Source organism: Muntiacus reevesi, chromosome 3 (assembly GCF_963930625.1).
Source record: "Muntiacus reevesi chromosome 3, mMunRee1.1, whole genome shotgun sequence".
Classification (NCBI taxonomy): domain Eukaryota; kingdom Metazoa; phylum Chordata; class Mammalia; order Artiodactyla; family Cervidae; genus Muntiacus; species Muntiacus reevesi.
In genome coordinates, this window is record NC_089251.1 from 86,208,810 (window position 1) to 86,222,576 (window position 13,767).

The window sequence follows — 13,767 nt, forward strand, 5'->3', positions numbered from 1 at the left end:
TCACAACTGGGTGTTGTTTTTGCTTTGGTTCCGTGTCTTCATTCTTTCTGGAGTTATTTCTCCACTGATCTCCAGTAGCATATTGGGTACCTACCGACCTGGGGAGTTCATCTTTCATTGTCCTATCTTTTTGCCTTTTCATACTGTTCATGGGGTTCTCAAGGCAGGAATACTGAAGTGGTTTTCTATTCCCTTCTCTAGTGGACCACATATTGTCAGAAGTCTCCACCATGACCTGTCCGTCTTGGGTGGCCCTACACAGCATGGCTCGTAGTTTCATTGAGTTAGACAAGGCTGTGGTCCATGAGATTAGATTGGTTAGTTTTCTGTGATTGCGGTTTTCAGTTTGTCTGCCCTCTGATGGAGAAGGATAAGAGGCATATGAAGGCTTCCTGATGGGATAGACTGACTGAGGGGTATACTGGGTCTTGTTCTGATGGGCAGGGGCCATGCTCAGTAAATCTTTAATCCAATTATCTGTTGATGGGTGGAGCTGTGTTCCCTCCCTGCTATTTATCCTGGCCAAACTGTGGTGAAGGTAATGAAGATAATATTGACTTCCCTCAAAAGATCCCATGCATGTACTGTTACAGTCCATGCCCCCAACCCTGCAGCAGGCCTCCACCGACCCACGCCTTCACCAGAATCTCCCAGACACCCACAGGCAAGTCTCCTGTGGGTTCACTGTTCCTTTCTCCTGGGTCCTGGTGCACAAGGTTCTGTTGTGCCCTCCAAGAGTCTATTTCCCAGTCCTATGTAAGTTCTGGCAGCTCTGTGGTGGGGTTAACGGCAACCTCCTCCAAGAGGAGTTATGCCATACCCACACCCAGAGCCCCTGTTCCTGCAGCAGACCACTGGCAACCCATACTTCCACAGGAGATATTCAAACACAGTTCACATATGTAAGAAGCCTAAAATATGGGTTTTGCAGATTCAATTTTTTTGCAGGGTATGTTGCTAAGACTAGGGTACACAGATTCAGGTACTCGGTATAGAGGGAAAACATTTCAGAAGCATAAAGCCTACTAGAAATGCCATGGTCAGTCAGTCAAGAAAATAAATCTTTTGCTCTTGGCAACACACATGGGAAAAATCTTCCAAAGTAATAAACACACAGCTCTAAACCCAAGTGTAGTATTGAATCATCACCATATATTCAATACTGATGGTGATTCCATTACAAACCACAGTAAGAAGGGAAGACACTATGGTTCTCACAGTTAAGCTCCCCAATTATACATTCAACAACTTATGAGTTAATTATAGGGTTGTACAACCAACTCTAACACCCTCAAAGGCATACTGCTCTTATCGATTCAAACATTACTAAACAGACATAAATTAATCTGGTACTTGGAAGAAGTTGAAAACTACAGCAGACTTGAGAAGATAGCTAGCCTCTCCTAGTAGTTTGTTTTCACTCCTCCCCCACCCCAGAGACTTCCAATATCCTTACTCACTTCTTGGAGGAAATGCCACATTAGGGTTTCATGTCTTTAAAGCTTAGAGTCCCAGTGGAATGAGTGTTGGGATGCAGGTGTGGGAATCAGGTAACACTGTTAGGAGGAGTCCAACAGATGACTTTACTAAGGAAGTAAGAGCCACTGGGTAAGAGCCTTTTCAGGAAATGGGCTATTAAAAATCAATTCTGGGAGAATCAAAATTTTAAAAATGACCCTGAGGCCACTGCAGAGTCAAACTAGCTATTATACAGTGAGACTAAACAGTGGCTCCACAAAAATATATGACTTGCTCCTATCAATTTAGACCAGTTTTCTCTTCCTGATTAAAGGCTCAACTAGTGGCATGAGAGTTTCAAATTTGGGCTCTACCACTTACATGCTGTGTTACTTTTGAAAAGATCCTCACCCTCTCTGTGCCTCAATTTCTTCATTTCCCAAATAGGAAGAACAACAATACAAGCCTCACAGAGATCCAGTAACTATGATATTTGGTAATCCATACAAAGTATTCATCACAGTGCCTGGGCACTTAGTAAGTACACAGTAAAGATTACTACACTAGCGTCACAGTTTGGGTTGTTACTGCTTTTATCTGGGAGTAAACACTTGGCACAGATCTGTTAGGGTAGCCTCAAGGCCGTGATGCTGTGCTGTCACTAAGTGAGGAAAACTAGGGGTCTAAACTGAGACAGCCACAGCAGAGGCTGGAGGAAAGGAAAAAGCATAAAACAGATCATGAAGATTTAATGACTTTCTTGAAGACCAAATGAGATGAGAGAGTCAGGGGTGACAAAGAGGCCCCCAGCCTCACTTCTGGGGAAGAACAATCTTACTATGGAGAAAACCACCAGGTCAGGAAGGAAAGCCCATCTTGCTCTCTCTGCTAGAGAGATCTTGGTGGTCCTTTACCCCATCGGTTTTACAAAAACGTGTCTAGAACTACGAGATCCAATTCATTAGCCCCTGCCCACATACTGCTCCTTTGATAAAATTTAAATGAAATACTGCTCAATGTTATGTAGCAGCCTATGAATGGGGAGGAGTTTGGATGAGAATGGACACATGTATGTATGTATGGCTGAGTCCCTCGGCTGTTCACCTGAAACTACCACAACACTGTTTAATTAGCTACACGCCAATATAAAATGAAAAGTTACAGATACAATTAAAAATTCAATCTTTTTGGCACACCAGCCACCTATGACTAGTGTCTATCACCTCAGACAATGCAGATACAGAACATTTCCATCATCACAAAAAAGTTCTATTGGACAGCACTGATCTAGCCCAAAAGTCTGAAATCTTTCTCTGTGAAAGGTAAGATAAACATTTTAGGCTCTGTGGTCCATATGGTCTCTATTGCAACTTCTCAGCTCTGCCAACGGCTTTTTCACAGCCTTGGACAGTATGTAAATGAATGGACAAGAATGTGTTCCGATAAAACTATTCACAATAACAGACATTGGGGCACATTTGGTTCATGGGCTATTATTTGCCAATTCCTGATCTAGAACCCTAAATTTAAGGCACAAAACCCAATTCTATAATCTCAAATGTCAAGGATGAGCTATATGATCTTGAAAAGTTACTTAAACTCTCCTGGCTTCGGTTTTCCTATTGTGTGAAATAATTCATATCTCAAGGAAGCTGAAGAAATAAAAAGAAATGCTGTTCATGAATATAACTGGCTTTTTGAAGGAATATGTTCGACATCTCGTGACTTCTAGAGTTAGGGTAGGAGCCCATCTTCTCTCTAACCCTCTATACTGGCCAAGGATATAATGGAACAGCAAACATGCAGGCTCAGAATTCAGATGCTAAAGAGTCTACCTGCAATGCAGGAGACCCAGGTTCCATCCCTGGGTCAGGAAGATCCCCTGGAGAAAGAAATGGCAACCCACTCCAGTATTCTGGCCTGGAGAATTCTATGGACAGAGGAGCCTGGTGGGATACAGTCCATGGGATTGCAGTCAGTCAGACACGACTGACTGACTTTCACTTCACTTTGAACCTGTGGCCACACCCTTCCCAGCACTCATCCTAAAAGGTCTCAAGTTTCTGAAGAAAATTAATTGCAGTTTAAAAAGTCAGAAAGCTTCCCTACTCACTCTTCACAGGTTATTACACTTTTCTTGGATGTGCTCTGAGAGTCAGCCTTCCCCACAGATAGGTAGAAGCAGGTCTAGAGAATGCTACTGCAGCAGAGGCCTGATCCACAGATGCAGAGGCGGCCAAGGCCAGATCCCTCCTACCTTCCTTTCAGCTTGGCTAAGTCAAGCACAGGGAGCGGGCAAGGAGAGAAAGTGAAGTGGTTGCAACCTTTGGCTGAAGTCAAGGAATTCTGAGGGTGTTCACCTCGGCGTATTCGAGAACAGGGAGAGCTTCCCACTGCTCCTCGGCCACTGCCAACTGCATTTCTCTGAGTTCACGGAGTCAGCCACACCTTTTACGGCCTGGATATGCCCTAGATTCATGCTGCCTGAGCAAACACGGCCAATCACCTCCATCTGCTTCCACCATCTATCCGAGGCTGTTTTTCTCTCTTGCAAGAGCATTTGTTTCTAACGATATTGCTCAGTGCCCTGTGCGTCAGAGCGCGTGTGTGGCCCCCGGTCTCCTCCTGCTATTTCCTCCACGACTATCAAAGGTACCACCACCCTGCCAGTATTTTTCTCCCCTATGTTATAAGTATCTCACTCCAGTATTCTTGCCTGGAGAATTCCATGGACAGAGGAGCCTGGTGGGCTACAGTCCATGGGATCACAAAGAGTTGGACACGACTGAGCGACTAATACACGTACACGTTGTTAAGTATCACCTTCTCCCCTCCTTCTTTCTCAAGACATTCTTTCTCTTCAGACTTCCCCCATAGACTTGTTCAAAGTATAGTTCACCCACACATCGGACTAGATTGAACAAAGTCACAAATCCTAAAGGACTCTACATATTTCTATGATATTACATGCGGTAAATTCAGAGGAAAGAGAAATAAATCTGCCCACTCAACGCTGGTAAGAGCCCAAGTTTTAACTTCAAACTCTAAACTGGAACACTTAACTAGCAACAAACATCTCCTAATACTTATCATTTCAGCTGTTGTAGCTGAACCATAAAATTGAATTATTTATTTTTCAAATACGAATGGATGGCTGTTTAATAAGTTCAGTATTATCTGGGCAATGACAAGGAAAATAAATGCTAAGGAAATGTGTAAGTGTTTCAAAAATCTCATTGGCAGGTTTCTGCAATCTCATTAAAACCTGGATGTCTGCCCTTAGCTCTAGACATCAGATCTAGTCAAATAAAACACTTTGTGACCAGTCCTCCAAGTTTACCTAATCTACAACGTTCAACGTAGCAATTTTAACCAGACTACAAATCAATTTAACAGAAAAAAAAATTCACAACTCTATATCCAAACTCTAAAAATCTTTTATGCTTAAATTATAAAAATATATTTGTAATACTTACTCATGTAATTCCAATCACCCAGAAATTATCCCTAAATTATCTGGATATTGTCAACAATGTGATTTTTGGCATGAAATTTCCAAATCCTTGCATCAGTTTGCAAATGTACCTTGTATGCAAGTGTAATTTGACAGTCTGATTTCTCCACCCATCAAAAAAGCCCTATAATTAGTAGGAATCTGTCTGCTGCGTGATCAGAACTGTCTGTGAAAGAACATGGAGGAAAGAATTTACATGCAAAATTTCCTAATCTGCATTTGACAGGTTTTAAAGGAAAATAATAGTAATTAGTAACAATGTTCCAAAACCCTCAATGAACTCATCTAAAAGTAATGAATGAAGTTGTCATTTTATTTTACTACATCTGTCTTTACCATTTCTACCCATCAGCTTAGGGCACAGAGTTAAGAGATACACAGTTAAAAACAAATGATAGTACCTTCATGAAAAAAAAAATGTCTCGAAGATACAGCAAATTTAAAACTGGGGATCAGAAAGATACCAAATAACAAATACCAAAGCCACATTAAAAAAAATAGGCAAATAAAAATAGAAACCCAGCAAGACAAAAATTAATCAAGAATTGCTCATAATATTATCTTGACAACTTTCTGCCACGCATTAGTTTAAAATGTTTAACATTTAATTGTATATGACTTTGAAAAATCTGTTGTGTTTACCTACTTTGTAACAATGGGCACAAATACCTTAAAAATTTGGCTTCCCTGGTGGCTCAGATGGTAAAGAATTGCCTGCAATGCAGGAGACCAGGATTGATACCTGGGTGGGGATGATCCCCTGAAGGAAATGGCAACCCTCTCCAGTATTCTTGCCTAGCACTTCCATGGAAGTGCTACAGTCCATGGCGTCACAAAGAGTAGTCTACAGTCCATGGTCAGCTACAGTCCATGGCGTCACAAAGAGTCGGACACGACTGAGTGACTTTCACGTTCACTTTTCACCTTAAAAAATAAGGTAGTCAAAAAAATCTCTGTGTTTGAGCACTTATCTAAAATGCATGCATCTCTAATTGTCAGGTGATCTGTAATGACTACACTGGATTGGGTTTTGTGGCAAGAGTGTCTTTTTGGAGAAACTACATTTTCCATACCAGTATTAGAACGTACAGAAGGTTTGATGAAAGATCTTTATCTTTACCAAGTCGAAGAAAAATTGTAGAGACAGATTCGTAAAGCAAAATACTTTAACTTTAGGGATACATTTTGGTGGTTTTTAAGGACAACAGAATAGAATATTTGAAATTAGAACTGAATAAAAAGTCTGAAACACAGGGCCTTGCTAACTATTTCCCAGACTCTTCCAACCAAGAAAGTACAGTGAAACCTCATTAAATCAGACACAAGTGACTCAGAATTTGGACTAATTAAAGACAGAAGCTGGAACAAAGTTTAACTCCACCTAAATAATGCTTAAAATACTCATGAAGGAAAAATCTGTTTTCATCTCTTAGGTATGCTAATTTTAATCAACCGCTTTCTTTGCATTAAAGTATCTTTTTTCTGTGTGCCTGCTCTTTTTCTTGAGTTTTAGCTTTCATTTTCTTCTGACCACAATAAAAATGAAAAGGCTTCATAACATAGATTTACTCCAGTATATCAGGCCACCTCATCTCCCTTATCATTTTAATGACACCTTCCTGCATATTTACAATATTTGGTTGACCACCAAGCTGTTACCTTCTTTTGGATTCTCCTCCCACACTCTCTCAAAGCAAAATAAAATGAAACAAAAAATCTGATCCAAAATAGGAATAAAAAGTGATCATTACTTACGAATACAACTCGAAAAGGTAGGATCTGGCCCAAATCCCATTTTGCAGGTACATCTGTAGCTGCCCATGGTATTCAAACACTCACCATTAGGGCACACACCCTGTAGTTGGCATTCATTAATATCTGCAGGAAAACAACTCTTTTAGAAGGAGAAGTCAAGCACTGTTGAACAGATTCTAGCTGTAAAATTCATACCACCCTTCTTTTTTTGTTCCCCCACTATAATATCTCTCAGTTACGGTAAGTATGAGATGCTAGCAGCTTTTAATGCATTAGCATTTTAATCAAATCAAACATTTACTGAGCATCTACAATTTAGCAAATATTTACTATGAGCCTATTAGGTCCCTGGTTCAATTCTAGATACTAGAGCCTTACCACTGAATAAAACTGACAAAAGATCCCAGCCTTTACAAATCTTCTATTTTAGTGTCTGTGTTATTAAGTAGTATAGAGCATACAGGTAAGGCAAAGACCCTTGCCCTGGAGATTTTATATAACTATGTAAAAATTAAAGAACTGAAAATCAGTCAAGTTATCACCATCAGAAGAAAGGTCATAACCCTGAACAAGTTATACCATGAGATTGCCTATCTAGACAAGTAAGAGCCATGAGCGGAGGGTGCAGGTAGGGGAGGCTGCAGCCTGGCAAAGGAGGTGAGACTTCAGCAGGCAGTGAATCTGCGGGGGAGCCAAATGCACGGGCAGGAAAGGGTGAATGATCTGCATGGGTGGACACGAACATGAGCACAGAGACGAGAAAGAAAGGGGATCAGGAAATCATGAGTCAAATCATCGGCTGGAAAAGAAGTTTCAGGAAGGTGAATAGCTGGAAAAAGAGCTGGTTAAAGCCAGGAAAGGTTTGGATTCAATTTTACTGAAAACAGAGAAATATACTAAAGGTTTGTGAGCAGGAGGAAGATGTAATCAATGGCAGGCGGTAGGGAATGCAGCTGGCCAGCACATGGCTTGGTGAGATGAGATTTAAAGTTTGATCGCTGAAGGAATAATGCAAGTATGAGACTGGTGACAAGCCAGGTTGGTGACAGTGAGAATAATCAGAAAGAGAAGGAATGAAGTATTTTTTGTATTTTTGGAAGGAACAACTGATACTGCATGGTGTTCGGTATTTGACTAGCCAACACAGCACTGGACAGGAAGAGGGTCAAAGATGCCTGCAAGGCTTCTAATCTGAGCAAAGAGGAAAAGACATTGTTGGTTTTCTGCAAAGTTCTCTGAAGGAAAGAGGCAGATGAAGAGATAAGTTTGACACTACAAGGTCACACTGGGATATTCAAGTATAATTATCCAGCTGCAGCAGCAGATTCAGGAGTAAAGTGAAAGGAGTTACGGCTGGAAATAGAGACTTAGGATCATCTACATAGGGTGACTGCTATGGTCTCAATGTTTTGCGCCCCACCCCGCCAAATCTGTTGAAATCCTAACCCTCCCCCCAAAGGTTAGGGCTTCCCAGTGGCTCCACAGTAAAGAATCCGCCTGCCAATGCAGGAGACACAGGTTCGATCCCTGGTCCAGGAAGATCCCACATGCCGCAGAGCAACTAAGGCCATGCACCACAACTACTGAGGCTATGCTCTAGAGCCCGGGAGCTGCAACTACTGAAGCCCATTCACCTGCTCTGGAGCTGAGGAGTTTCAACAAGAGAAGTCACCGCAATGAGAAGCCTGCACACAACTAGAGAGTAGCCCCCACTAGCCACAACTAGAAAAAAGCTGGCATAGCAACAAAGACCCAGCACAGCCAAAAGTAAATAAAATTATTTTTAAAAGATAAACATATTTTTAAAAAAGGAAACAGTATTAGTAGGTGAGGCCTTTGTGGTGTGCTTAAATCATGAGGGAGAAACCCTCACGAGTGAGATCACTGCCTTAATAAAAGGGGCTTCAGGGAGACCCCCAGTCCCTCCCACCATTTTAAGAACACAACACAGGCACCTATAATCGGAAGAAGACCCTCACCAGAAGGCGACCATGCTGGTGCCTTGATCTTGGACTTCCCTGCCTCCAGAACTGCGAGCAACAAACACCTGCTGTTTTTAAGCTACCCAGTTGGTGGTATTTTATTATAGTGGCCCAAATGGACTAAGACAGTGACCCAAGGGGACATCAAAATGACTGAGAAGAGGACAGACAAAAATGTGGCAGCTTTTTAAAAAAAAGATCATGGAGTCATTTGCAAAGATAATTAAAAATAAACAGAATGTGACAAGTTAAAATTAAAAAAAAAAAAATTAGAAGTCATCTATTTTATTCAGCGTGACTTATGAAGCTTAACAGTTAACAAACTTGACTCTTAGTGTCTCCATTTCAAATTATACTTACTTCTTACAATCATGAATTCTAATAAAATTAAGGACCTTAAAATGCTAATTTTCTACCTTAAAACTGAACACCATGGTAGTAAACAATTACTAGTAGAATCATCACATAAAGGCAGATACAACCTGAAATAAATCATTATTTGCTTATACTTCATATTCAAAGTAGCCAAAGACATGTATATGGATGTATTTTACCTAACATATGCAATTTTTAACTTCAGTGACAATATGATGTTTTCAATGGCATTCAAATAACAATCCATATTTGTTGTATAAATTCTACAGCATTCCAGGTTTGCATCTAGCTGGAAGCTGGTACAGCTAGATGACACCTGGCCCAGCATATGGTCTAGCACCTGCCCATCTCATTCTTGATCAGAGTCTGTGTTTTACTATAAAGCACATTTATACACAACATGTAATTGAAAACATTCCCCTATAATTCATTCTCCTTAAGAGAAGCACCATAGAGAAGCAGGAAGAGTGCCAAGTCAAGCTGAGGTCCACATGGTACAAGCAAAGCCCTATCGTACATCCCCACTTAAACCTCAAATTTGGGTAACCAGTCAACTGGGTCAAAAAAGATGGACAAAAATCTGTTTCCCCTCATGTTCCCATGATGGTGTGATCATCAGCCTTCCTCTTTCTCCAAGTGGACTTGACTCCTAATCACTGGTTGCACCATTACACCATCCATGCTTACCTCTTAGGACCCAGAATCTCCCCTTACCCGGAAGTTTCTATGACAGTCCCATCACAGCCTCCCTGCTGGCTAACCTCCCTGCAGGTTAAAGTAGTGTCTCCCGTCCCCCCAACCAAGACACAGATACCTGACACACAGCCACCGCCTTGTACCCTCATCCAACGCCCCCTTTTGACTACCAACATTGCCCACCACCTCGACCATGGTGCCATGGGAATGGAGGACACGAGTCAGGACATAATCAAAAACACTATGGCTACAGACAGGAAGAAGCAGAATGAAGGAGAGGAATCACGTAAAACGTTTCCTTTTCTTACCATCTCTATTCTGATCAGCTTGTGCCACCAGCACTAGCAACACCACTCCCCCTACTTTTGGCTCCAGAAACTCAAAAACATGGACACATGCTAATAGCTTCCAGAAAAATTCCTGTTTCCCTAAGCTGCTTCAATTTCTTTTTATCATATTCTCTAAAATACCATAAATGAAATTAAATTTCCAAGATTTTTTCTTTATAAAGTTATATAAAGCTAAGAATATCAATCTTAAGTATACAGCACATGAGTTTTTTGCATCTGCGTACACGTATATATACACCTGGGTATGTGTATATGTGTGCGTGCAAACACTGTGTAACCACCATCATTACTGAGCACATTTCACTGCCTCAGAAGGCTCCTTCACGGCCCTTCCCTTTGCCCCCACAGGTAAGTACTATTCTGATTTCCATCGTTATTTATTAGTCTTGCCTGTTCTTAAACTTCATACAGAGGAAATATCACTACATATTCTTTTGTCTGACTTTTAATTATTATGCTTATGAGATCGATCAATGTTGCTGTATGCAGTTCATTTTTAATTGCTGTTGTCTTTTATTATCTGAGCACAAAGTTAATTTACCATTCTACTGTTGACAGACATTTGGAGCGTTATTTCCAACCAAGCACCTGTGAACATATATATATATACACACACACACATATATAAAGAATATAGATGTGTGTGTGTGTGTGTGTGTGTGTGTGTGTGTGTGTGTGTGTGTGTGTGTGTGTGTGTGTGTGTGTGTGTATCTTTTGATAGGCCCAGGTACTCATTTCTCTTGAGAGCATATCTAGGAGTAAAATTTCTGAGTCACTAAACAAGGCTCATGTTTACTTTAGTAAATACTGTCAGTTGCCCAAAGCGATTATGTCAAGTAACATTTCCAGTACCAACTGCTCCACTTCCTCAAGTTATTGCTGGTTTTTTCATTTTAGTCATTGAGAGAGTGTGTAGTGTTATCTCATTGTGGCTTAGACCTGCATTTCCTTTTCATATATTAATTAGCCATTTATATCTAAAAACAATCTCTTCTAAAATGTAAATACCTATAGGAATGTGGTAGGTCAGTTAAGATAGCTTCCCTCTTAGGGCTCAGGGAGAATCAGTTGATTCTCAGAGGAGGATATGCTTGTTCCAAAGGCTGGGAAGCACTCACTGGGTGGACACTAAATAGCTAAACAAACTGTGGTTAGTCCCCCTTGGCCAACAACTCTTCTGCCAAAATGTCAATAATGCCTTCACTGAAAAACACACAAAGAGGGGATGAAAACATGAGCTTATAAGCACAGAAAGAACAGCCTCTGAAGTGAGGCTGTCTGAGGAATGATGGGGTGGAGGCAGGTGGTGGTTCCATGACAGGATATGGAGGCTTTCATTCGCTCAACTCAGCATCTATACTGTCTACATCTGGATGGTCTCCTACTATCTCTGAGGAGGTTCTCCAGGCTGAGCAAGAAGCAAAGCAGACTAGGTTCCCCAGATTGCTGAGTATGGGGCTCTGTGCTTTGTGATCTGCAGACCAGAGTCCTAGCATCACCATGTCTGACTAGGGCTCTGAGGTAAATTCATCAGATTTAACTGTGATCTGCAGACCCATCCCAGGAGCCTGGGCATCCTGCCTACCTCTTTTAAGCAAGACAAAAAATTGAACTTCTAAGATGGTATTTGTCAAGAAAATTTGAACATCACTGACATTGTTTCTGTGAAGAATCACATTCTGGTTTCAACAACTCACAAATAAAAGTTTTAAAAGTATTCCATTCATATATTGTTCATTCCTAATATGCCAAATTTCACATTTAAGATTGGATAGAAATTCTCTTATCTTTGCCACGTTATTCTTCTATCCTCTGCTTTGTTCCTGAGAGGATTATGGGTAGCTAAATAGGGTATACCCTTTGTGTTTAAAAGAAAAAAAAGGACAAAAAACTTATATCCCATTGTTTTTAATTTAGAACTCCAGAATTAATATGAAACATGAACAATTATCTAAATGACTTTCTGAGGTACTCAAGTTCTTTAGTTCAGTTACTCAGCAGTCTCCAACTCTTTGCAACCCCATGGACTGCAGAAGGCCAGGCCTCCCAGTTCTAAATAAGCTGAAGGAAAGTAAAGATTCACAAATGCATTAAGAACAAAACTGGGAGTGAACTATCTGGATGTGAGTGGTTTATGGATTATGCTGAGAGAAGGCATTACCAGGTCAAAGTTTAACAATTATATGGAATGTAACTGACCCATTATGAATTATAATTCTATTTAGACTACAATTCCTTGGGCTATTTTCTTATTTAAAATTAAATAAAAACTTCTAACTTGATTATAATGTCTATAAATTACTTACATTTGACAAATATAACTGCTTCAGAAGTGTCATATTCTATAGGAACAGCCAATTTCCTTTAATGTGTTCTGATTTAATTGAGAGTACTGTAGTGCTTAGTTTAAAAAAACAAAACAATGGTAAACAAATGAATTTGGTCATTGTTTTCCCCGGTGGACCACCAAATTTCTCTGGACAACTGTGGAATTCTATTCTTTGAAAGAATGGTGTAACCACTTACAAAAAAACACAGTTTACTGAGTTCAAGAATGAAGGTCAAAATGAATGGCTGAAGGAGCTGGCATTCAGAGCCATCACCCACCCCCATATCTCCATCTGAGCTGCAGTGGTGGGCAGTCTAGACGCTTACAGATGCAAAAAGGAAGGGAGAAACTCATCCAGCCCAGTGTGCACCTTTAGAGAAGGCAAAACCAAGGGAGGGGCTACAACTCGTATGACTTAGATACCTCTCCATTCACTTAGAGCATTTATAGCATTCTCTGCCCAGTACAGCCTACCATGAACCTCTGGCCACTTATCAAGTTCACTAATACAAAACTGCTCTTCTTATAAATCTAAAAGAGTTGAACATTGGCAGCATTGCATATTGGGAAGTATGCATAACAAGTGACTGTTTAAACAACCAAATATAACACAGCCTCAGCATTTCAGCACCCAAGAATGATACAGTAACCCAGTACAGTGAAGCAAGGATCGTCACCATCATCTTTTGCAGATGTATAGCACAACTTCTCTCAATGGAACTTTGGAACCATTTTGGACCAAGAGCAACATAACAGTTATTGCCAGCTTATAGACATAACTCAGTCCAAGTTCTTATTTTAAAAAAATAAATAAATAAAGGGTTAAGGGAGAATGGGGAAATCTAACAGGAGAAATATCTCAGTATGACCTAGTCTGGTAACTAGGATCTTAAACCATGTCACCGAGAGCAAGTCATTTATTTTCTCTTGCACTCACTTTCCTCTCTCACAACACAGATAATCCCCAAGGTTGCTTCCAGCTTAAATATCCTGACTTCACAACAATCTGCCAGTTGCCAAAGTTAAAAATGCCAAGGAATAAATAAAGTATGACATTTACTGCGGAATATATATCATGACTAGTATAAGTACCCTGTGGGAAATAAACACATTTTTATGTATCCATGCTCCTACAGGAAGGTATGTATGTTTCACCGAGTGCTAATTTACTGCCTTTTTAGTGACGCACGTTTCTACAGGAAATGAGGCATGTCCAGTAACCGACAGGAATTAGGCACAGGTGAGAACAGGACGTGCAGATCTTTACACTGCGTGAAAATATGAAGCGCTGTGGAGATTCTGCTGTGT

At 40.6% G+C, this 13,767-nt stretch overlaps 1 protein-coding gene across 12 annotated transcripts in view; it reads right to left on the reverse strand.

Moving 5' to 3' along the window:
* The window catches only part of LTBP1 (latent transforming growth factor beta binding protein 1), a 453,522-nt gene that overhangs the window by 158,743 nt on the left and 281,012 nt on the right, over positions 1–13,767 (reverse strand). For all 12 annotated transcript variants that reach the window (XM_065929446.1, XM_065929445.1, XM_065929447.1 and 9 more), the window contains one exon: positions 6,728–6,850. In XM_065929446.1, coding sequence (XP_065785518.1) covers positions 6,728–6,850 — 123 coding nt within the window. The remainder of the gene's footprint in view (positions 1–6,727; positions 6,851–13,767) is intronic.